This window comes from Anthonomus grandis, chromosome 4, assembly GCF_022605725.1.
Source record: "Anthonomus grandis grandis chromosome 4, icAntGran1.3, whole genome shotgun sequence".
Classification (NCBI taxonomy): domain Eukaryota; kingdom Metazoa; phylum Arthropoda; class Insecta; order Coleoptera; family Curculionidae; genus Anthonomus; species Anthonomus grandis.
The window spans coordinates 24916261-24941739 of record NC_065549.1 but is presented as its reverse complement, the minus strand read 5'-3'; the positions used below and the strand labels follow the sequence as shown (position 1 = coordinate 24941739).

Sequence of the window (25479 nt, the reverse complement as noted above, 5' to 3'; positions counted from 1 at the left end):
GTTGTGCTCTTAATTTTTTTTTTCTTTAACGCGACTAAAGTATATAGGCTGTTTAAGTAATTTTACCTTAATGAAAAATTTGCGCTTACTCTGCTTTTTCCGAAGTTAAATCTTAAATAAATGTTTGCTAACCCTTTCACTGCGCAAAGCGGCCAAAATAGCGGCCAGTATAGCCGCCAAAAAAAGTCGTCCTGTCCATGCAGATGACGGAAAATTTACCATTTTTCGTCTCAGGCAAGATTATTCTCGTGCTATTATATAATGTATATTGTATGTTCGCATTTGACGGGTGTTGCGTGGCCTTTATTTTAAGTTTTTACGCATAATGGTGCGTAAAAAGTATTATACCAGATAAAAACATCAACCAGATAAGAATAAAAGTATCTAGTCAACACAACTAGTCTAGTCAACTAGTCAACACAAACTCGATTCACGGCGATTCACCTTTACGACTAATTGAACATTTTCCGCTAATGGGTGAACAGTTAGACAAAAAAAAAGAAGCCGATATCTAAAAAGTGCATAGTATACAGAGCGTAAATTAAAAAACAAATAAGAAATATCACACTGTATTAAAATTTTAAGTTAATAATTATAACTAAGTATATTTGATCTGATTTGACCTTTTCTAAGTTTTGTATAAAAATGTTTCATAATAAAAATTTTGATAATACTATACAATTTATTTATTAAATATATACAGATCAAATATGTTATATAAAATATGTTTAAATAAATTTAATTTATCGCTTGTATCTTATACCTTTGCTGTCCTGACATAAATAAATAATGATCGCTTATTAAGCTGGCAGCAATGGTAAGCAGTAAAATGTGAATGTTGTCAAAGGTACTTTAATTATCAGGTAACTATTAAATTACCTTCGAAATAATTTAGTATTATACATTAATTTGTCAGCCAAACTCGATCTAGAATCTCAAAACTGATAACAATGTTTTCAATAAAATGATGAAAAACCTATTTATTCAACACGTGTCTCAGTTAAACAAATTATAAGTATAAAAAGATTACGTTGCAATAGCCAAAATATTTACGTGAAAACGTTAACCTCAACTTTAATTAAAATAAAATGTCACTTAATTATAATCGGTGGTGGTAGTATTGCCTATCTATAGCATCTCTACAAAAGATTTTTCTCCTCGGCTCTCCTCTCGGTTCTCCTCGACTCTACCTCGGCATGTTCATCTAATTATTATTAAATGAACAAGTAGCTTATTTTTTAACTTTTAACTCAGAAAATTATATCATATTTTTTCTTAATTTTTGCAATTAAATTTTGGACCTGGTTAAAGGTGTTAATTTTTTTTTGAAAGCTTAAGCAACTTATATGTTAATTGATTATTAGTCAGTCCAAATAAATAAATAATATTTTAATTGTTTACCTTCTTAATTCTATACTGAATCTATTTACTCTATATGATTAACAACTTTTTACTTTATTCATTTCAAAACAAAAAAAAATTTAAAGAAAAGCTTTTAATACATAATTGAATTTTTTTTTTATTAAAAGAAACTAAAGCGTGATATGGATCGCAAAAAACACTATCGTTTGCACTCTGATTCCAACTAAATACCTGTTTTCACGCTTATTGCGTAATTACATAGATATAACAACATACAAAAAAGACTCACAAAAGCAATACAATGACAAACCTTGCATAAATTTTGTAGGTAGAAATGAGATGATGTTAAGATAAATTAACGGTCACATTATGATAATCTTATTGCAAATTTTTTCTTAGTAAAATGTTATAATTAACGTGTAATATTTCAAAAAAGTAATAAATAGTAATGATTAATAACGTTAGAAGCAATATATTGGTGGATCTAGCCTAACGCTCAACAAAACCTTGTAAAAGCAAAAAAAAATTTCAAAAAAATTGCTGCATCTGTTTTGTCAACAAGACATTACTCAAAGTATGCAAAGGCCTAATTTTGTAATTTTAGGAAGCTCCTAAGGAAATATGTTATGTGAAATATGTACTTATGTTTAATCTATTCTCTTAGAGGTTAATACCAGCAACATTTATTGATTCATAAAAAATAGTTTTTGAATAGCTTAATGAAATAGAATATTATATCACCGAACTGATTAATAATGCTGCTACCTCAACAAATTTAAAAGAACCGTTTACTACCTGTTCGAATTACTAACAATGTAGACTAGTTTTTCTAGCTACTAATTTATTTAAAACTTATATTTAATAAAGTGTATTTAAAATAAACGACAACTTAAATAGTCCTGTTCCTTCAACAGCTAAGAAAAGAAAATCACTTCGAAGTAGCGTTGGTCTTATCAACTTTAGCATGCATGATTTTTTTTATCTGAAGACGAAGCTTTTTTGGTAGAGGTTTATAGTAGTGACGATTTGGATTTGTAGGAAGAAGAATCAGATTGTTCATCTAGAAGGAGTTCTTAATGTATGAAAAAGAAGCTAAAGAAAACAAATCAAGAAATAGGTAATAGAGGGAAGGAAAATATTGTTAAAGAACTGAGTAGGGTGATTTAGAAATTTCATAAAAAAAGTAATTATAAGGAAACCAAACAACTCGGCCAGATATACACGAGAAGCGACAACACTTTAGTCTCTGTGAGAACACCTAAAGCAATGGAAACAACTATGAAATTGGGACCGAAGAGAAAAAGAAACAAATATTTAATCATTGTTGGAGCCTAATTTCCTCAGAACGACGAAAGGATGGCAAAGTTGGCAAACATTACCAGTAAAAAGAAAAAGATGTACTGAATCAAAAAAACACGCAAGTATACTTTTAATACAATAAGTAACGCATCATTTATTTCTGAAAAACAAAACCAAAATGACCACCAAGGTTGCAATTCATAATTTGATTAAATTCCTTCCATTCATTATGTTTATCCAATTTATATCAACTTTACAAAAAGATTTATACAAGAAATGGATCTTTTTGACTTATCCTGTCTATGGTACATGCTACCTTACAAAGCTGTAAATGTATTAAAACTATTCAAATGAACTTTTATTTATAAAACACACATATATCTTGGCGACCATGACTAGTTTTAACCATATTCAGCATCATAATCTATTTTCGGCCACCAGACTTTAGTTCGGAGACTTTGCTTCATTGCTACTATTCCTGGATTATAATTTAAAACAGTTTGATCCCAATTATTTTGATATATTCCCTCTTTGACTTTCTGAATTTCCATGTCGTTTGAAGATTGTTCATCAATTTCTTTAAGTGTTAATGCTTTGGGTCTGGAATATTCAACTTTTTGATGAACAAGTATTTCATCATTGAATGAATAATATTTTGCTGCGGCATGCACAGTCTAGACAATGGATCAGCAATATTGGTTTTTCCCGGTTTCTAAATTATATCAAAATAAAATGTCTGTCGTAGTACCATCGTAGTACAACGCCCTATTCGAGCGCAAGGTTTAGATTTTTTCCAAATATTACCTCGAGGGACTTATGGTCAGTAATTAATTAAAATTGATTTTCATATAAGTATACTCTAAAGTGTTCCACTGACTATACTAACGCTTAAGCGTCCTATTAAATTATTTTTCTTGATCAACTTTCCAAAAATTTTCAATATTTGCTTAATTTTAAGCGCAGTATTTTTCTTAGCGATTTTGTAATATTTGGCATCCATTTAACAACAAGTTTAATAATCCTAAGAAACTTAATGTCATCAATAGTTTTTGTTGTTAATAACTTGGATATATGAGGGGAAAGGTTTTAAGCCATCTGTTGATAACTGGTGACCTAAAAATTCTATTTTATCTATTCGAAAAATGGATTTGCTCTTATTTAGAAATATATTAATTGGCTCTAATGTTTTCAGTGTTTTATTCTTTTTACAGTTGGTTATGTTTCTCCAGATTTCTTTTATAGATTAAGATATCTTCAATAAAATTAACAGTATCTTTACATGATTAAAGGATCCTTTCCAACACTTTTTTGAAATATTTCTGGAGCACATGATATACCAAACATCAATCGTTTGTACCTGAATAAGCCTTTACTTGTAATAAATGTTGTAATATACCTTGATGATTGTGATATTTCTACTTGATGAAAGGTGTTCTAGTTATCTAGTCTAGAAAATACTTTTGCTATAATATAATGATAATGCTATATAATACAATATAAAACAAGAAATATTTTTTTACTTTTGTTACAAATTTAGGAATTCAGTACCTGCGTCTGTCGTACATTTGTAGGGAAAAGTCTATTTACGAAATGTGAACAATTTAGTTAGTTACTTTGTTAATACGTTAATGTTGTTTTTTCTGTATTTTTTACCACAGATCTTAAGATAAAATTTTAAATATTTTTTGATATTTTTTAAGGAGTTTAAAATACCAGAACTTATTTTTACCAATTGAAGTTTATTACTACAACCAAGCTAGCAAATTTTAATAATGATACTATTTTGTTTATATACCGTCGGTTAGTCATATATCTGAATTCCGATTTTTTAATAATCGATAACCTGGAATGTTTTTACGTGATAGTTATTCTGTTTTTTATGTGTCCCTTAACATATGTTATCTGCTGTTAAGATGAGCTCTTATTGGTGTTTTAGAAATTTGTACATCAATTTAAATTTCTGTTGGAGTTAAGCCCTTATACCTGAATCTGTTCTTATTACTAACTTACTTAACCGACCCTATGTCGGTTATATATAAAAGTTTGATTTATTTAAACTGAAGACAAGAGAAAGAATGTCTCAAAATTCAAACTTTTGCTTGTAGTTGCCAAATCTATAAATGACATAGAAAGTTCTGAATTATTTTTTTTTTAATTGCGCTGCTAAAAAATGAAAAAAATGACTGCGATCTTTCTCTTTTTAATTATCGAATGTTGCATTATTATGCTTTGACGTGACAAAGCATCTACCTTTTAATTTTATTTTATACTTTGTATATTTTCTTTTAAGTTTCATTTTTGTTCTGCAATTTATAAATACTTCTAACGTAAAGGTATTAATAAATCTATACACCGATGCAAACTGGAGCATTCATTATCATTTAAACTAGTTAAAAAAACATATAAAATAACATACTACCAAAGGAAGAGAAAGTATACTCAAAGTCAAAGTCTCACAAATTAAGGGTCTATTTAAAAGATTACGCGTTTTGCCGCATTAGGGCATCATCAGACCTCATCTAAGTACAAAAACTACACACTTACTCTCACTAACATAAATAAAAATATAAAATATAATGTCTACAACATCATGTACCGTTATTGACTATGAGTCAATACACGATATACAGTGTGGTGACTTTAACTGGAATAAATTCAGTTAAAACTAATTAAATTTTATCTCGCAAAATTCCTGAGACCCGTCGATTTTTGTTTATTTTTTTTCACGTCTCAAGATAGTTTTTGTATTTTTTTACCTACAGGGGGGGTCCAAATTAACTCAAACTTTTTTTTTCAAATGGAAAGCCACTTTTTTTAAACTCTCATTGAAAAGAGCCCTTTTTTCTGATTAAATTGCCCTATTTACTTTTGTGATTATCTAAAGGAGAAATACGAAAAAAAAACATTAAATTATTAAAAGTCTCGAAATATTTTGTGTTGGTAAATTTTTGGCGTGTTTGTTTATTTTATTCGTATCGAGACATTTCCTGACATTGTTGTAGTGTCATTGTTAAAGTGAATTTCAACCAGTTGTTAAATAAGTTAACTTATATTGAAAAAATGCCTTATTTATCCGAATCCCACAAGATTGAAATCTTAATGATGATTGGTTATGGGGACAGAAGTCGTACTCAGCTAGAGGTTGTGCAGTTATTCAGGCAGAGATATTCAGATTTGCCACCTATTAACCAAGGTACGGTTAGTAAAATCGAAAGCAGATTTTGAGAAGTTGGGCACGTGAGGGATGTTTCAAGACAAAGGTCTTCTAAAATCGATGAAAGCACCCAATTAAATGTATTGTTAGCGATGGAAGAAAATCCGGTAACTGCAGCCAGAAGAGTAGCTCGAGAAAACTCTATTCCTCATAAATCTGTGCTAAAAATTTTAAAAAGTGCAAACAAACGACCTTATAAAATGCAACCCGTTCAAGAGTTATTGGAAGACGATCCAGATCGCAGAGTTCAGTTCTGTGAATTAATGATGCACGCCATTGACGAAAATCGCATATCTTCGGAGTGGATCCTTTTTTCTGATGAGGCTACATTCACCCTAAATGGCCATGTTAATAAGCAGAACTGTCGCTACTAGTCTGACGAGAACCCACACTGAGTAAGGGAAACTAATACACAATATCCCCAGAAAACTAATATTTGGGCTGGCATAATTGGCAGACAAGTTATAGGGCCCAAGAATTTCTTGAACATGAACTAGTTATAGTCTTACGTGCCTTATATCCGAGTTAGTTCGATCCAGATTTGTATGATGAAAGAATCTCGATGCAACAAGATGGTGCTCTCCCACATTATGCCCGTATTTAGATGACAATTTTCCAAACAGATGGATTACCTAGGAGGAAACCTAGACAAATTCAAACAACGTATTAGGCAAGAAATCCGACAAATATCTCCAAAAGTGTTAGAAAATGTCAGAAACGAATTTTATTATCGTTTTGGGCTTTGCCAACAAGTAAATGGTGCTCATTTTGAGCATCTTATACATTAAACGCAACTTTTAATAATTTAATGTTTTTTTTTTTTTCGTATTTCTCCTTTAGATAATCACAAAAGTAAATAGGGCAATTTAATCAAGAAAAAGGGCTCTTTTCAATGAGAGCTTAAAAAAAGTGGCTTTCCATTTGAAAAAAAAAAGTTGGGGTTAATTTGGACTCCCCCTGTAGGTGAAAAAATACAAAAACTATCTTGAAATGTAAAAAAAAATAAACAAAAATCGACGGGTCTCAGGAATTTTGCGAGATAAATTTTGATTAGTTTTAACTGAATTTATTCCAGTTAAAGTCACCACACTGTATATACATAATATGATACTCGCGACAGGGAACCAAAAACCTTTAAAGTAATGTGTTAGCAACAAATCGTTTAATACGCTTAAACATCTATGTCGATTAAGAGTTTTTATGTTACACTATAATTAGAACTCAAGTCAACGAGAATATTGCTAAATAAAAGTTAGTAATTGGGTTAATAAAAGTAGTTTATTGGTGGTAAATTTACCAGGTGTTAAAAATTAAAAATTTGTTGCTTTCAGAAAGACTAGCATTAAGCCTACTTGTTGTTAAACTTTAAATACAGGGATTAAAAAAAAAATTGAATTACAAATCCAATTTCATAAGAATTCGACATGCATCTTGCATGTCACTTGGACAATTAAAAGGAATTTCTACAATAAATTCACTGATTCAAATATTTAAATAATCCTTGTAAATGTATAATGACAAATTATTTTTAATTGACTAATAAATTTAATTTAAATTATTTTTGACAGTTTTTTTTATGATTCTGCGATGCTGTTTGACATATTCCTCAGTAGCAGAACATAAATGATTACCTTATAAAAAATTAAGGTAATAAAAAGATGCTATGATAAGCTTATATTAAATATTAAAAAATTGACTGGATCTGATGACCTTATTCATAATTAAGTACGTTTTAATGAAACTTGGATGTACTATTACGTTTTTTGTTAAATTACCATTTAGCTTTTATAGAATATTTTTAAAAGTATAGTATACTAGCATTGACATTGCTGCATGGGTTGTTTCAGAATAAACGCTAATTCTTTGGTCTGAGTGATTGTAAGAAGAAAAGTTCAAGTAAACTTATGTCTAAATTGAATGTCACAATTTGAGTGTCACGCTAAAGATTCGAACCATAGTACTAATAATAGTTTTTTTAAGAACAAAATATATTTTTTAAACTCTCATTCATTTTAAAAGAAATTTGATTTCTTAACTTTTTTCAATGAGATATAAAATTTTTGCTTGAAAAATTAAAATGATTTTTACGCATGGATAAATTATTATTAAGAAATGTTACTAATCACACCCTGTACAGGGCATAAAACTGTCAAAGATCTTTATGATCAAAAATTTGCTATTTATGCTTAAAGAGCGTGTACTGAAGTTATTTAAGTTAAAAAAAAAACAACCTTTTTTTTCAAAACATTGCAGCTCAAAATTTTAGAACTTGCTTAAAAGAGTCTGCTTTGTCAGTGAGAACTATATTTTCGAGAATTTCTACCTTTAATTCTTTCTTGTTCTCTAAATTTTTTTCTTCCAACCTAGCATAATTCTTTCTTAGCTTTTCAGAATTTTCGCAAATCGTTTTCAAACCTTGCAACATCTACTATTACATTACATCTACTATCTATATCACTTGTATTGGCAAAAACAAAGTTATTCAGGTCTTTGCCTTTCTCAAGTAATATGTTACGAAGCAGCTTCTGCAAGTCCGTAGTGAGTTGAGTGACGACCAATTCACACCATACACGACACTAATGTAGCGTTTTTACGTTCGTTTTTGGTGTAAATTAAACCAGTCGACTTATTTTACATAAATATACACTAAACAGAATCACTACTGGAAATTTTCATTTACACTGTATTTATTAACTTATGTCTATTTAAAACTGGCGCCAATATTTCAACTTGAACTAGCCTCTTAGCGGCGAGGACTTCTTGGTATATACGGATCAGCTAGACCATTGTTCCGGACGATTCGCTAACCTTCCACGTGTCTCCAGAAAAGTTGTGCGGTTTGCCCGCTGGCGTCACCGCGATGATTCCAGAATGACGGACACAACTCTTGTTGTCACTATCGTTATAGTATTTAATTTAATGACTTTTAAATTATTTTATTTGATTGCTGATTATTTCAATACAATGTTGTACTAAATATAAAGCCAGTGGTAATGCCAAAAATAGAAGGAAGTGATCAAAAATAAACGCTCGAAAACGCAAGCTACGGGGTTCTCGGAACTTGGTTATATTTGGTTATATAGTTTTAGTTAAGTTTATTTTTGAATATAGTTTTAGTTGGTATAGGTAAAGTTTTATCAAAACTTAGATATGTAGTTGGGCCTTTAGATAAAGGAGCAACCTGAAAGGAATGTGCCAGGATTTTACCACGTATGAGTTTTGCAAATTTACCAATAAAGAAAATAAATAGCTATGGTCCAATAGTTAAAGAACTGTACATTTTTTACTCTTTAATATGACTTCCGACACATTTCGCATCGTGACCTGAGTATTCGAAAAATCTTATTTATTTTAAATCATAAAATTTATGTAAATTTTATAGACTTAACATACATACATGTTATATCCAATTTTCCCACAACAAATGTCACCTTCACAAAGTCACCCAGTCCTTGGTTCTCACCGGATCAAATAACACTTATCTAAACCAGATAAGTCACTTCCCAGACGCCGGATCAGCAGACACCCACACACACGGTCAACCAAGATGCCTGTTCCCACTGAATCGGCATATTTTACGTATAAATAGGATCACAAAAACTATTGTATAAGATTTTATTAGATTAGACTCTTTAAGTTAAGTCATGATACTGTAATTTTTGAAACTTATAATTTTATAATAAAAATATTTTTTTTTTAAAAAAGTAATTTTTAAATCAGTGATATAACAATTGGCGCAGTCGATAGTAGGATCTGACAACGTTGCTAGAACACGAGCATTCTAACTAGTAACGGTGGATCCCTATCCTTTAACAGAAAAAGAACCATAAAAGAATCCCGAAGTCATAATTCTTCACGTCCTGACGTCCTCACTCACGGCGAACTACGGAAGGAACACCTGGTGAAGCCCCTGGTAGTTAAATCGGCGTAGAGAACAAGACGATCAACTAGATGATTTCCTTACTGTAAGTACAATATTGAATCATCACGTGTTTATATTTTATTGTTTTATAATTTTATTGATTTGAATATTTAATCAAAGTTAGTCAAACTGCACGACTATTTAATATTTATGATTTGATTATTCTGTTAATCAGAAAAAGAGAAACTAAACTTCAATAAAAGAAGTATTTAAAAATTTTAAATAACAATACATTTATCTGTAATAACAAATAATTACTTTTTCAATTATTTTTAAGTTAAAATATTTACAAATTGCTTGTAGTTTTATTTTATTTACTATCGATTTATTGATCACCATGACAGACAACGATAATAATGTTGCGAATAACGCTGCAGAAATAGAACCATATAAACTATCAGAAATTTTCTCAATAATTCCTGAGTTTGAAGGAGATCAAATTTTTCTTCAAACATTTCTTAATGCTTGCGATTGTGCTTATAACATGTCCACCAGAAATCAGAAACATCTATTAGTAATTCATATCAAAAATAAATTACGCGGAAGAGCAGCACAGCTAATAAGCTCTAGAAACCCTTTATCATACTCAGAAATAAAGCATCTACTTAACTCTCATTTTGGTGATACTAGAGACCTATCCTCACTCATTCAGGACTTGCAACGCGTTAAACAAATAACAAACGAATCTCCTTTAACATTCCTAAATCGTGTTCAGACCTTAAATGCAAAAATGCATGCAAATATTCAGAAATCTAATTTGTCAACTGACGAAAAACAAGCACAAATAACCCTAATCGAATCAATGGCACTCAGTACCTTACTAACAGGATTAGAACCCAGAATTGGTCATATCATTCGAGCAAGTAACCCAAGAGATCTTTTAGAAGCCCAGGTTCGCATAAGACGTGAACTTCAACTGTCTTACTTTGAAAATCAAAAAGCTGTTAAACCGAACCCTCCTAAACCAATTTCTAATCAACCAATAAACAAAAGACCCAATCTTCAACCACCCAAATGTCATTCATGTGGCCGCATTGGTCATTATGCTAATGAATGTCGCTCACAACAACGACCAAATTATTTTCAAAATGGCAACAACAACAATTTCCAAAGACCCCTCTTTAATAACAATCAGCCTAATCCTATTCAACAAAATAGACCCAATGAACAAAGACCCCACTTTTCATCTTCTAACCCACAACCAAATAATTTTCAATCACGTCCTTCAGTAATACAAAGAAATCCAAATTTAAATCCCGACAAGTTTAGAGCCCATTTTGTCAATCACGATCCTAACTATGAAAATAGCTACCCTAATAACTTTTATCAATCACACGATAGATATGATTTTCCCTCAGAATTCAACCAATACGATCAATCAGCAGATCAGATCGATATCCAAAATTATCAGGATTTTCTATCCCTATCCAATCAAAACCACCCACCAGACCTTACGTCCAATATGACCCACGAATCAGAAAACCAGTCAGAAATGACAGAAATCCAAGACCAAATTCAGACATTGAATCTAGACGATTTCGACCCGTTACTGAATTTCCCGGAACAGAATTTTATGTAAACCCCCTTTTAACAGTCAATCCTAAAAACTTATACTATATTACAGACGCGACAAATACCTTAAAACTATTAATCGATACAGGTGCAGGTATTTCAATATTTAAAGAAAATGCCGTGAAAAATTTTAAACAACGTTTTCCCGAAAAAGTTTCTATCCAAGGTATTACCGCTGAAAAACTTCTTATTACAGAATCGACCCTTGTACCCTTTAAAGTCGGAGACCCACATAAAGTCTATATATACAATTTAGATATTGATTTTGACGGAATCTTAGGTCTTGATTTTTTGGAACATTATAAATGCACTATTGATTTAAACAACAAACAATTAATAACTTATTTTAAAACCGTGCCACTTTACAAAATTGAGAAATCTACAGATTTTAAAGAAGAGAGTTCTTCCTCTAAAAGAAATTATCCAAATAAAATTAATATTCCAGCCAGAACAGAACAAATATTCAAACTTAAATGCAATCTCTCAAATACAGACGCTATTTTATCTAGACAAGAAATCGAAAAAGTCCACATCCCTAATGCTTTAGTTCACATAAATACAAATGGTGAATTTTTTACGTCAATAGTCAATGCTAATGCTATCCCTAAAAGTATAGAATTCTCCGATATTCAAATTGAACCTTTTGTTTCACATACCCTACTAAATTACAATACTTCTGAAATTCAATCCAATTCTTCCAGCAATCGAATTAAGAATATCAAAAACCAACTTCGCACAGAACATCTAAACGAAGAAGAAACTGAACTTATTACTAATCTTTGTCTTGAATACGAAGACATATTTTATCTCGAAGGCGATATACTTTCTTTCACTAATGAAATCAAACATCAAATTGAAACAAATAATGCCAGGCCCATTTTCACTAAGTCCTATAGATACCCTCACGTCCATAAAGAGGAAGTAAAATCTCAAGTAAGCAAAATGTTAGATCAAGGCATTATCAGGCCCTCTATTTCCCCATGGTCCTCCCCAGTTTGGGTTGTGCCAAAAAAAATGGATTCTTCTGGAAAACAGAAGTGGAGAGTAGTCATCGACTACAGAAAACTTAATGAAACTACCGTGGATGATAAATACCCACTACCCAACATCTCTGATTTACTTGATCAACTTGGAAAGTGTCATTATTTCACTACACTTGACCTCGCATCTGGTTTTCACCAGATAGAAATCGACCCCAAAGACATTCCGAAAACAGCATTTTCTGTTGAAAACGGTCATTATGAGTTCATCAGAATGCCGTTTGGTCTTAAAAATGCCCCGTCCACCTTCCAACGCGTCATGGACAATATCCTCCTTGGCATTTTAAATGAACGCTGTCTTGTCTATATGGACGATATAATCGTTTACTCATCTACAATTCATGATCACATTAACCGACTAACCGATGTTTTCAAACGCCTAAGGAAATCCAACCTTAAAATTCAACCAGACAAGTGTGAGTTCCTTAGAAAAGAAGTAGCTTACCTTGGCCATTTGATAACACAAGAAGGAGTAAAACCAAATCCCGAAAAAATTAAATGCATAAAAAATTTTCCAACCTTAAAATCTCCGAAAGATATTAAGTCCTTCCTTGGTCTTACTGGCTATTATCGACGGTTTATCCCAAATTTCGCCAAAATTTCTAAACCATTAACAAGATTACTCCAAAAGGATGTACCTTTTGACTTTGATGCAGATTGCAGACATGCTTTCGACGAGCTCAAAAATGCGTTAATTTCAGACCCAATTTTAATATATCCAAATTTCGATGAACCATTCCTTCTAACCACTGATGCGAGTGCATATGCAATAGGCGCTGTCCTATCTCAAGGCCCCGTTGGCAAAGATTTACCCATTGCCTTTGCGTCAAGAACACTATGCAGTGCTGAAACAAAATATTCCACCATTGAAAGGGAACTCCTTGCAATTGTGTGGGCAGTAAAGCAATTTCGTCCATACTTATATGGAAGAAAATTTACTCTAGTCACTGACCATCGCCCTCTCACGTGGCTCTTTTCAATTAAAGACCCCGGAAGCAGATTAGCACGCTGGCGTTTAAAGTTAGAAGAATATAACTACAAAATTATTCATAAACCTGGAAAAGTAAACAAAAACGCGGACGCCCTTTCTAGAATTAAAATTAATCATTTTCAAGATTGCTCAAATTTTCAAAAGAAGATTTCAATTTTCGCTTTAAACGAAGACGATTCTGACTCAACCCTAAGTGCTGATGAAAAATCAGATGAAGTAATAGTAGACGATAAAAAAATAACTGAAGAATATAATAATTTTGCCCATTTATACGAAACAACATCTTTAATTGACTACTCTAAAATCGAAATTTCAAATGAACAACTTTTAGAAAATACTCATAAAAGAATAGTCACCTTTTTTTGGCAAAACAAACTAGAAGAGCTTCATCATAAAATATTAGATGATATCTTTGAAGAAGACGCTAACTTTGGAGCAAACCAAATTAATATATTTTCTAGCAGATCTGTCAAAAATCGAAATTATTTAATAATTCCCCTTCCTTTCGACCCTGAAATGGTAGTTCAGCATTTGTTTTACGTGATTTATACGGGACAAAATAAATTTGATATGTCAATCACTTATTACGTCGAAAACCGCCTTGAATTACCTATTTTAGAAATTTTATCTTACGTTTTCGCCGACAAAGACATTAAAATCAAAATTTGCCAAAATCTCATTAAAACTCCCGACGCTGACGAAATTCCCCAAATTCTAGATCATTACCATCGCGGTAAAACTAACTTACACCGTGGCATTAATGAAACGACACGTCGAATAAAAGAAAAATACAATTGGCCAGGTCTTTCAAAAGACGTTGAAAATCTTATAAAATCATGCGAAACCTGTCAAAAAGTTAAAGCCTGTAGGAAAAACCTAAACAACCCTCTTGTAATAACCGAAACTCCTAAAACACCATTTGAACGTATTAATCTCGATATTTATGAATACCCAACTAGAAATTACGCACTGACCATAAGAGATGAACTCACTAAATTTACGCAGGCATACCCTTTAAGTGACAAAACTGCCAAAACAGTAATCAACACCCTTCTATTATTCTTTCAACATTATGGCACTCCCTTAAGGATCCATGCAGATTATGGCCGTGAATTTGACAATATCCTTATGAAAGATCTTTGCGAACTCTATGAGATAAAACTAACATTTTCTAGTGTAAGCCACCCTCAATCCAATGGCTCAATCGAAAGATTCCATGCAACTTTAGGAGAAATGATTCGGGCTAATCAAGCCGAAAATCCAAACGATCACCCTTTCAACATATTACCATATGCTGTTATTTGTTATAACAACACAAAAAATAAAACACACGGATTCACACCATATGAGCTTATTTTTGGGCATACGTCCTCCAGACCTCCTGAAACCATCTATAATGAAAAAGCTTTAATATCTAAATATGTACGAGACTTAAGCAATCGAATGCAATACTTCTATAAAGTTGCACGATCTAAAACTGATAGAAAAAAAGAAAAAGCTAAAGAACGTTTTGATCAACATCTTTCCCAAAACCCTCCAAACTATCAAGTAGGTAATAAAGTATATATTAAAGAATCTCAAATTGCAAATAAAGCAGCGAATAAGTTTAACGGACCCTTTGAAATTCTCGAAATTCTTAAAAACTCAGCAATTGTATTAAATCCCCAAACAAATCAAAAATCAAAAATAAATTTTGATAGAATGAAACCCTATCATGAGTAAATTCTCTTTCAGATTCTTCGGACTGTTTCCAGTCATCCTTTGCCAATATTCCATAACACCGATCAACAATACCATTGGAATCTTCTTTCACGAAGAATCAAAATTAAAAATTTCTAATAACAAATGGACCCTTCTTGTTTATAAAGATTTAGAACTAATAAAAAATACAATAGAAAATAATGATAAAATACTAAACAACCTGTTAAACACCCTCGATGAAGACGTACCTCGAATGTTAGCTTTTAAGACGGAAGTCCAAACTCACGTTAGTCTCCTTAGACAAATATCAAACTCCATAAATCAAAAATACTCAGACATTATGGTTGACACACGCAAATACATTTTTAGAGAAAAACGTGGATTAATAAACGGTATGGGATCAATTTGGAAATCCATAACTGGAAATCTAGATGCCTCAGACGGTGAATATTTTAATGAATGGATAGACAAACTAGCACGTGACGAACATGAACTAGAGAACTCTTAAAAAATCAAATTTCCGTAACAACCTCAGTAATAAAGAACTTTAACGCCACCATCCAAAAACTTCAAGTTGACGAGGAAACATTTAATAAAGATATAGAGGAAATTAGGAATTCAATAATGGATATTTCTGATCAGCTTAAATACTACTCATCCCAAATCGCAATTTTAAACATTTGTGAATCATTAATGGAGAGCTATTCATTTATTGAAAACTATCTTAATGATGTCATAAATGCAATAACTTTCGCAAGATTAAAAATACTACATAGTTCAATCATCACCCCGCAAGACTTAATTGAGTCCTTAAAGCACATATCACAATCATTACAAACCAATAACCTTCCATTACCAATCTACACTTCTAGTGTGGGTCAATATCTCGATATAATAGAACTACAAGCATACCAAATAGATTCTAGAATAATTTTTGTTCTCAACATACCACTGGTAGATCCTGAAAAATATACTTTGTTTAATTTGTATCCAATTCCAATATTGGATAGTCGAACAGGTCTTCATCATATTTTAACTACATCATATAAACACATTGCGCGAAATGATGATTCACTGTTGTATGTAACAATCCGGAACCTAGCAACATGTAAATCTCTTGGAGGAAGAACAAAACTATGTTCCAGTATTCTTCCATATCCAATAGACACAGACGCCATCTGTGAAGCCCAACTCCTCAGACAACTAAGTAATCTACCCAGGACATGCCAGACTTCCATAATACTTGCAAAAGATTACAACATCCAAGAAATTAGCCAAAACTTATGGCTAATAGCCGTTGCTGACCCTCTACCCATAACAATCAAATGTGGTACCAGAGATATCGTCACGAAAATCACTAACAACAATACACTCTTGAAACTCCAACCTGAATGTAATGCATTTGTTGGCAGCACGAGAATCCACGCCCAAAAACAGATTGACACACATGACAACATCACTTATAGCAGTCATCCAGTTATTATACCCTATAGCTGCTGTGACCACATACCAGAAAAAATACATTTGCCCGATTTGAAACCACTTAAACTGAATAAATTGAACGTAGAGGACCTCAACATAGCACAACATAAGCTAAACCAATATTCTGACGAACTGGACCGGCTCATAAAGCAACCTTTTGTTAACAAACACATAAGCTGGTTTACTATTGTAACAATAATCTTGATTGTAGTATTGCTCATCCTCTACATCACCTGTAAATGCAAAAAACGAAGAAATCTCAAAATAGGAATCGCCACTTCAAGCGATGACTATCCTCCTTCACCACCTAAGCATCCAGGCAATACTTTTACCAGACAATGGAGGAAGATCCTCCCCAGAAGAAGACCAAGCATCCATATTGGAGATCTCGTAGAAGAGGGAGAAGAACTAGAGCTCAACCCGAACAAACAGATGTGTTAAAAAGTTGCTGTCACCCATCAACTTTTTTCTTAATGGGGGAGCTGTTATATCCAATTTTCCCACAACAAATGTCACCTTCACAAAGTCACCCAGTCCTTGGTTCTCACCGGATCAAATAACACTTATCTAAACCAGATAAGTCACTTCCCAGACGCCGGATCAGCAGACACCCACACACACGGTCAACCAAGATGCCTGTTCCCACTGAATCGGCATATTTTACGTATAAATAGGATCACAAAAACTATTGTATAAGATTTTATTAGATTAGACTCTTTAAGTTAAGTCATGATACTGTAATTTTTGAAACTTATAATTTTATAATAAAAATATTTTTTTTTTAAAAAAGTAATTTTTAAATCAGTGATATAACATACATATACTTAATACTTACAATAGTTATCAAAGCTAAAAGTATTTGTACGGCAAAAACGTAAATACCGATCTGCTCTCCATTTAACATAGAAGCCTTAATTCCATATTGTATAATAACAGCGCAGTTATACAGCAAGTTAGTGGTAGTACACATTACTGCCAATACTAAAAATACTTTAATCGACCTATTAAATTTATCCAACATATTACATAATTCAAGATAGCGGTTTGATATTATCATTAAAATTCTCTGGTCGTCTTCGTTTTGTTGGAGCAATTCTAGGCGATTGTTAAGTTCTTCATATTGTAGTTTTATTTTTTGAATCATACATGCCAAACCACAAAGCATCCAGTCTAAGCCGTAGTACCATATATCCCGTGGAATAAAATACTGCTGGATTTTATAACTGAATCTATAACCTGAAATAGTAAGCAAAGGTTAAAGGCTATAAGTAAAGTTTGTAAAAGTGAATTATTGTAAGTATAAGCTGCACTGCTTTTAAAATTAAGTTTCAACTGCTTCAATTACGAGATATATTGCTAGCTAATTTATAGCTTAGCAAGTTATTATATTAATCATAAAAGGGATTTTTATTTTTTTTATTTCTGTTAAGTTTATAGACTTTGTTGTCCTGTCTGTCTGAATACAGTTTAGCTTGTTGTCTCTAAGATTGAACTTGATTAGAAGTCTATTGGATAAATTTGGTTGGCATCCATAATTTAATTTTGATTAAAATATATATTCTGTAATTTTCGATGTCTTTAACAGTTTTTTCAAAATTTTCCCATGTTTAAGAGCCTTTATATGCTTGGAAAATACGTTAACTTAAGGATTTGGCTGTTATAAAAATTGGCCAAGTACAGATAATTTGTATTATCTGTACTCTAGGAGTATATGGTCAGCTTTAGTTAAGTGAGCATTAAAAATTGGTAGTCAAAGAAAATCTTCAAAGTCATCAAAAATAGTGAGTTTTAATTTGTGAAACTTGGTAGTCTTTATATAATATGGGATCATTGAAACCGTAGGTACAAATTGAACTTACCCATAACGAATCCTATATATTGGGAAACCACTATTTAAATGTACATAAAATAAAATAAATAAGCTAAACGCTGAATAATCCCTGGTATTTGGTTATTGTTCTGCTGTTGGAATTGGAATTACACAGATTTACACTAGTATAGCAAACCATACATTAAAGGATTTGTTAAATATATTGCATTATTTTTGTTGTTATTTTTTTTGGTTTTGCAAATTATGGAGAATAAGTCTCTTGTTGATTTAATACGGAGCTTAGTAAGTAGCAACAAAGAAATACAAAATCTAATAAGGGAGCAGAAGACTGAGATCGCCGAAGAATTAAAATTATTAAGAAAGGAGCTATTGGAGAATTTATTAAAAGTTAAAGAGGAAAACAAAGCCTTTAAGATAGAGGTCCAACAGCTTAAAGAGAAGCTGAACAAAGTTGAAAGAGAGTCAAAAAGATACAAATTGATTATTCACGGTTTTGAAGAGGGCAAGGACGAAATCTCGGACCTTGGTACTTGTCTGGATATTATTAACAGCAAATTAGGAGTTGAATGCCGATTTTCTGACGTAAGAAATTTCTTTCGTTTAGGTCAACCCTCAGTTCAAAAGCATCGAGCAGCTTCATTAGAGGTGGTGAACTACTTTTTGAAAAAAGAAATTCTTAAGAATTCTAAGAAATTAAAGCAGACACAAATTTATATAAATCACGATCGCACTGATCAGGAACAAGCCGAACATAAGCTTCTTTATAGACACTTAAAAATAGCGAAAGAAAACAACAAGGAGGCATACATTAGGAATAAAGTGTTATTCATAAACGGACAAAGCAGGACCCCGGAAGACCTGAAAAAGGAAGAAGCTATGCACCTATTACGTCTTGAGTTTCAACGACCACCACCGTATCCGACTCCTAAACGAAAAACTTCTAGTAGCGATAGCAAGAATCCTAATCATCCCCAAAAAGAACCCTTAGAAGTGGAAGTGTGAGTAGTAATAAATGTAATAAGGTGTCAGATAAAAATTAGATGCTTACTTCTGATTGATAAGATATATCTGACTGATAAGACAGTTTTTGGGTAGGTTTAGGGTAGATTTTTAAAGTATTTTAAGTATTCTAAATGCTTTAAGTTTTTAGTTCTCACTAAGGTTTTCTATTGAAATATCTCTTATTGTTTCTCATACTAACATACGTTCCTTACATGCTAACTTTGCAAGTTTTAAGGATTATTTTTTTGAAGTTGATTCAGACATTGTTGGGGTGACAGAAATTTGGTTGCACCCATGTATAGATAATTCAGATATTTGTGTTGAAGGCTCAATATTTCTAGATGTGATCGGCTGGGCAGACGTGGTGGTGGAGTGGCCTTCTACATAAAATCTAATATTTCTTTTGAAATTGTGAGTACGTTATCACTTGATTTTATTGAGTGAATTTGGATTAGGATTAAGTCACGTAATGATAATGCTGTTATAGGAAATGTCTAGAGACCACCAAATTCCAATATAGACCAATTCTATTTGCATTTAGAGGATATCTTGGCTAACTTATATTCTCTATCTGAGAACATTGTATGTACTGGTGATTTTAACATTGATTTTCTTAAATTTTTAGATAATACTAAATGCTCAGAGTCAATAATGGACACATTTGGCCTTACCCAAGTAATGAATGAACCAACTCATATAAACCCTGCTTCAGTATCCTTAATTGATTTAATATTTACAAACATTCAATGCATACAAGAGGCCGGAGTACACAATGTACATCTTTCTGATCATTTTCCCGTGTTTCTAAAATTTAAATTTCAAATTGAAGAGCAGCATCCAGTGGTATTTACTTTTCGTTCTTTAAATAAAATAAATCTTAATAATTTTCAATACGATCTCGAATCATTGTCATGGGCACATATTTATGAGTTGCGTGATATCAACGAAACAGTGGAATGTTTCACTGCAACCATGCTAATTCTTTTTGACAGACATGCACCTATTAAAACCTTTAAATGCAATCGTAACTACAAATACGCTCCCTGGATAACTGAAAATATAAGGCTTCTTCAGAAATTACGAAATAGAGCGTTAGGTAACTTTAAAACAACAAGACAGCCAGCGGCCTATGATTATAATAAGCAATTGCGCAATTTCACGACGGCAGCGATTCGTAATGAGAAAAAAGCCTTTTTACGAACAAAATTTAATTCCAATTTATCAAGTAGGGAAACCTGGGCAGAACTGAAAAAACTTAATGTTGTTAAGAATAGACAAAAGAACATTCCTTCAGAATTATGGGATGTAAACTTAATTAATAATTTTTTTACCTCGAATTGTACTAATCCGTATCAAGCAAATCAGAATCTGCTGCAGTTTTATGATAATAATTTAGTTAAAAATTTTGAACATGCTTTTCAATTGCAAGAAATAACAGAAATCGAGTTAATAAGAATTATTCTTTCCATAAAAAGTAAAGCTTATGGTTGTGATGGGCTTAATATTATATTAATTCAGATTTGTTGTCCATTTATTATCCCCTTTATGCTTCACATAATAAACGAATGTTTGAAAAATTCAGTATTTCCAAATATGTGGAAACACGGCTTAGTCACGCCTTTGGCCAAAATAGCGCAACCAAATGAACTTAAAGATCTCCGATCAATAAGCATTCTTCCCGTTCTTTCCAAAATTCTCGAAAAAGTTGCAAATAATCAAGCTCGAGTATTATTGAACAGTCATGAAATTTTGCCACTTAAACAATCAGGGTTTCGTCAAGGATATAGCTGTGCTACGGCAATGGCTGACGTGACAGATGACATTTTCCGAGCGTGGGATCAAGGGGAGTTTACTGCTTTAATTTTACTTGACTACACAAAGGCATTCGACTTAATTAATCATAGGATTTTATTATCAATTTTAAGTTATATAGGATTTTCAAGAGATGCAATAACATTTTCTAAATCATTTTTGGGTATCGCAGCCAGCAGATCGTTTTGAATGGAATAAAATTTATCTCAGTACCTTTATCAGTAGGTGTTCCTCAGGGAAGTATCCTAGGGCCATTGTTGTACACAATTTATACAGGGTGGTCCGGTTTCGATGGCGGAAAATTAAATGACCGACGGAGAACGAAAAAATAATAAGTTTGCTATTATAAATAATATTCGAAAAATGATTCGTTAAAAAATTACAGGATGTCAAAATTCTAATTAAAAATATAATTTTTTTTTTAATTTTCTTAACCCACTTTAGATATTTTAATGAAATTTGGCACGTTCAGACAGTTAATCAAGAAGCATCTTTTTGTGCAAAAATTATTAATTTTATTTACCAGTGGCGTGTGTGCGGGCCGATCTTCATACAATTTTAATTAATTTTAATTAAAAAAATGATGCGAAACTGTTTTTTTTTTAATTTCTTTTTTTTATGAAATCCTTGTTTAATTTAAAATAAAAAACATCTCTTTACTTTTTGTCGTACGACACACTGTTTGCGAGTAAAAAAATAATATTAAAAATAAATTTTTATAAATGCTGATTTTTTTATTAAACACAAAATATGAAAATACTAAATTTAATTAAAGACTTATTCTGTTGGGTTCTAAAAAAGACACAAGAATCTGGATTCCGAAATTCAAATAAATAATGAAATGCTTTGCATGCCGGCAAGAAGTCAATGCATGCATAAAACAAAAGACGGTTTGTTTTTTTTTGTATTTGTATTTGTATTTTATTATGACAGTTAATTACTTAAGTAAGTCAAATTATTGCGTTGGTTAACTTATTAATTATGCTATTCTTAATAGTGTTGTTAAAAGTATTGTGAAAAATGCGTTTTTCAAGTAATGAATACGCTGATATTCATTTTTGTTATGGATTTTGTGATGGAAATGCGGAAACGGCAGTTCGTGAATATCGAAGAGGGTATCCAAATAGAAGAATTCCAGATGCTCGCGTGTTCATTAGACACATCAAAATTTTAGGAACTTTGGTCTACGTGGTAATAATGAACAATACCGAAACCAGAGAAATAATAATGAAAATCGTGTACTGCGCACTTTTGATAATAATCCAAGGCTGAGCTCTCGCAAGGCAGCTCAACAACTATAAATTCCTAAATCTCAAATATTGCGAACCTTACACGCTGACCACAGGCATGCATATCACCTACAGCCTGTTCAGGGTTTACACCCTGGTGATGCTGAAAAGAGAGTAAGATTTTGTCAGTGGCTTTTACACTCAACAGAGGAAAATCCCGACTTTTTACACAAGATAGTTTGGACGGATGAGTCTTGTTTTACAAGACGCGGAGTGATAAATTTTCATAACATTCATGTTTGGGCACAACAGAATCCTCATGCAATTCGGCCAAGATCGTTTCAAAATGAAATTTCCGTTAATGTTTGGTTGGGCGTTATTCGTGATAATGTTTGTGGTCCGCATTTCCTACCTCCAAGGCTAAACTCACAACTATTTCTGGAGTTTTTAAATAATAGTCTGCCGGACTACATTGAGGATTTACTCATTAATTTGAGACATGAAAGTTAGATACAACTGGATGGAGCCCCCTCACATTTTGGAATAGGTGTAAGAAACTGGCTTGATAATAATTACCCTCGAAGGTGGATTGGCCGGCTAGGGAGGAATGATATTAATGATCAAAATGGTATTGGACCAATACCCTGGCCACCCAGGTACCGGATCTTAATCCACTAGATTTTTACGTTTGGGGAAACATTAAGGATAAAGTTTACGCTAATCCCGTATTTAACAGAGAGGAATTAATCTTAAGAATTCAGGAAGCATGTAATGACATGCAAAATCAAAATTTTGTGGTACTGGCTGCAATAAACTCCTTAATAACTCGGTATAGAAAATGTATTGAGGTCGGTGGGCTGCATTTTGAACAACTTCTTTAATTATTAATTGTTTTTATTTTGTTATTGTTTTTAAACGAATTAAATGTGTTATCTTCTTATGTGTTTATCTAAATCAGCATTTTTACTCGCAAACGGTGTGTCGTACGACAAAAAGTAAAGAGATGTTTTTTATTTTAAATTAAATAAGGATTTCATAGAAAAAAGAAATTAAAAAAAAGAGTGGCGCATTATTTTTTTAATTAAAATTGTATGAAGATCGGCCCGCACACACGCCACTGGTAAATAAAATTAATAATTTTTGCACAAAAAGGTGCGTCTTGATTAACTGTCTAAACGTGCCAAATTTCATTAAAATATCTAAAGTGGTTTAAGAAAAATAAAAAAAAATGATTTTTTTAATTAGAATTTTGACACCCTGTAATTTTTGAACGAATCATTTTTCGAATATTAATTATAATAGCAAACTTATTATTTTTTCGTTCTCCGTCGGCCATTTAATTTTTCGCCATCGAAACCGGACCACCCTGTACATGTCGATTTAAAGACCATTTAAAATTTTGTAGCTACCATTTGTATGCGAAAAACACCCAACTCTATCTTCACTTTCACCCAAATAATACAGAAATTGCCAATAGAAATATAAATTTGGATTTAAAAAGTATAATAAAAATCTCAACGTGTCACGATCTAAAGATAAACCCTTCAAAATCATCCGTTACTGTATTCGGAGCAGATAAAAATAATAGATTGAGAGTTAGCAACGAGCTTAATATACAAATTAACAACATCACCATTCCATTAACTAACACGTCCAAATCATTGGGACTTGTTATTGACTCGGATCTTCGGTTTCATGAGCATCAGTCACAGAAAAGCTCCGAAAAGCCTATGGTGCTCTTAAACTTATTTATAATCAAAGAAAATTTTTAAATCAAAAATTAAAAAAACATCTATGTGACTCCTTAGTGCTATCCAACTTTAACCACTGTGATACAGTATATGGCCCATGTTTGGATCAGTTTGATTCTCGTAGAATTCAGAAAGTACAAAATGCGTGCCTTCGCCTTATTTTTGGGATACGCAGAAATCGGATCTCTCATAAGCTTATAGACATCGGCTGGCTTAATATGTATAACTGCAGAAAACTGCACTTCATTTCATTGAGCTACAAGGTAATAAAATTTAAATCTCCCCAATACTTGTATGATAGAGCAGATTTGAGAATAACAACAATAATTGTAACTTATGCAATTTACATCTTCTTACTATTCCTCGACACAGAAAAGAACTTTTTAAACGAAGCTTTTTATATAATTTGGCTTCCAGTTTGAATTCCTTAAAGATTACTTATCTTATATCATTTAATCTGGCCTGTTCTACTTTTCAAAGAAAAACTAGACATTCTGTTTTTACGTCAGTAAATAAAGTTTTTTATTTTGAAGGTCTTTTATTTTGATTTTGATTTTTTGTGTAATGTCGCTGAATGTGTTTTTGTATTTTTAAGTTTCAAGTGTTATGATCTGTAATTTGAAATATTGGTACTGGTTGTAGAGCAAATTTTTTTTAATGTTATATTTTTTACCTTTTTTTAGAGAGCGCCTAAACAGTATACTGCAGTATCAGCGTACCAGAATACTGACGTAACACGGCCTTTTATTTTTCATAGACATTGTGTATTTAAACTAAATTTTTATATTGTATTTTGTACTTGTTTATAAAAAGTAATAAATTCTGTTAATTATTATTATTATTATTATTATTATTATTATTATTATTATTATTATTATTATTATTATTATTATTATTATTATTATTATTATTATTATTATTATTATTATTATTATTATTATTATTATTATTATTATTATTATTATACGAATACTAGCCTGAGAACCATCCTGCGGCTGATTATAGAAATCGAATGATTTTATTACTTCTGACGTAAGTAGTGCCGAGTAATGCCGCAAATCAAAAGGTGCTGCGCGAGAACACTCATAAGACTGTATTGTTCAACGTTCTGCTGTTATTGCAAAATCGACGAATCCGCGATTAAAACCAAATCTATAACCTTATTCAGGTAAAAAGTCCCCCCCAGTTATAGATTTGAAAGATGAAAAGGCTTTTTTAAAAAATGTATTTTAAGAACGTTACAGCGTTGTGACTTAACTCTACTAATGCTT

The 25479-nt window shown here is 31.8% G+C and overlaps 1 protein-coding gene across 1 annotated transcript; it reads left to right on the top strand.

Annotated features, from left to right (window-relative positions):
• The first annotated feature begins 18657 nt into the window (after window positions 1–18657).
• LOC126735662 (uncharacterized) lies at window positions 18658–19416 on the top strand. Its single transcript, XM_050439730.1, has one exon. It carries the CDS (start codon window positions 18658–18660, stop codon window positions 19414–19416), a length of 759 nt encoding a protein of 252 aa, XP_050295687.1.
• The last annotated feature ends 6063 nt before the right edge of the window (window positions 19417–25479 follow it).

What these genes read in the sequence shown, in the direction of transcription:
- LOC126735662 (XM_050439730.1), top strand. Translation starts at nt 18,658, where the DNA reads ATGGAGAATAAGTCTCTTGTTGATTTAATACGGAGCTTAGTAAGTAGC.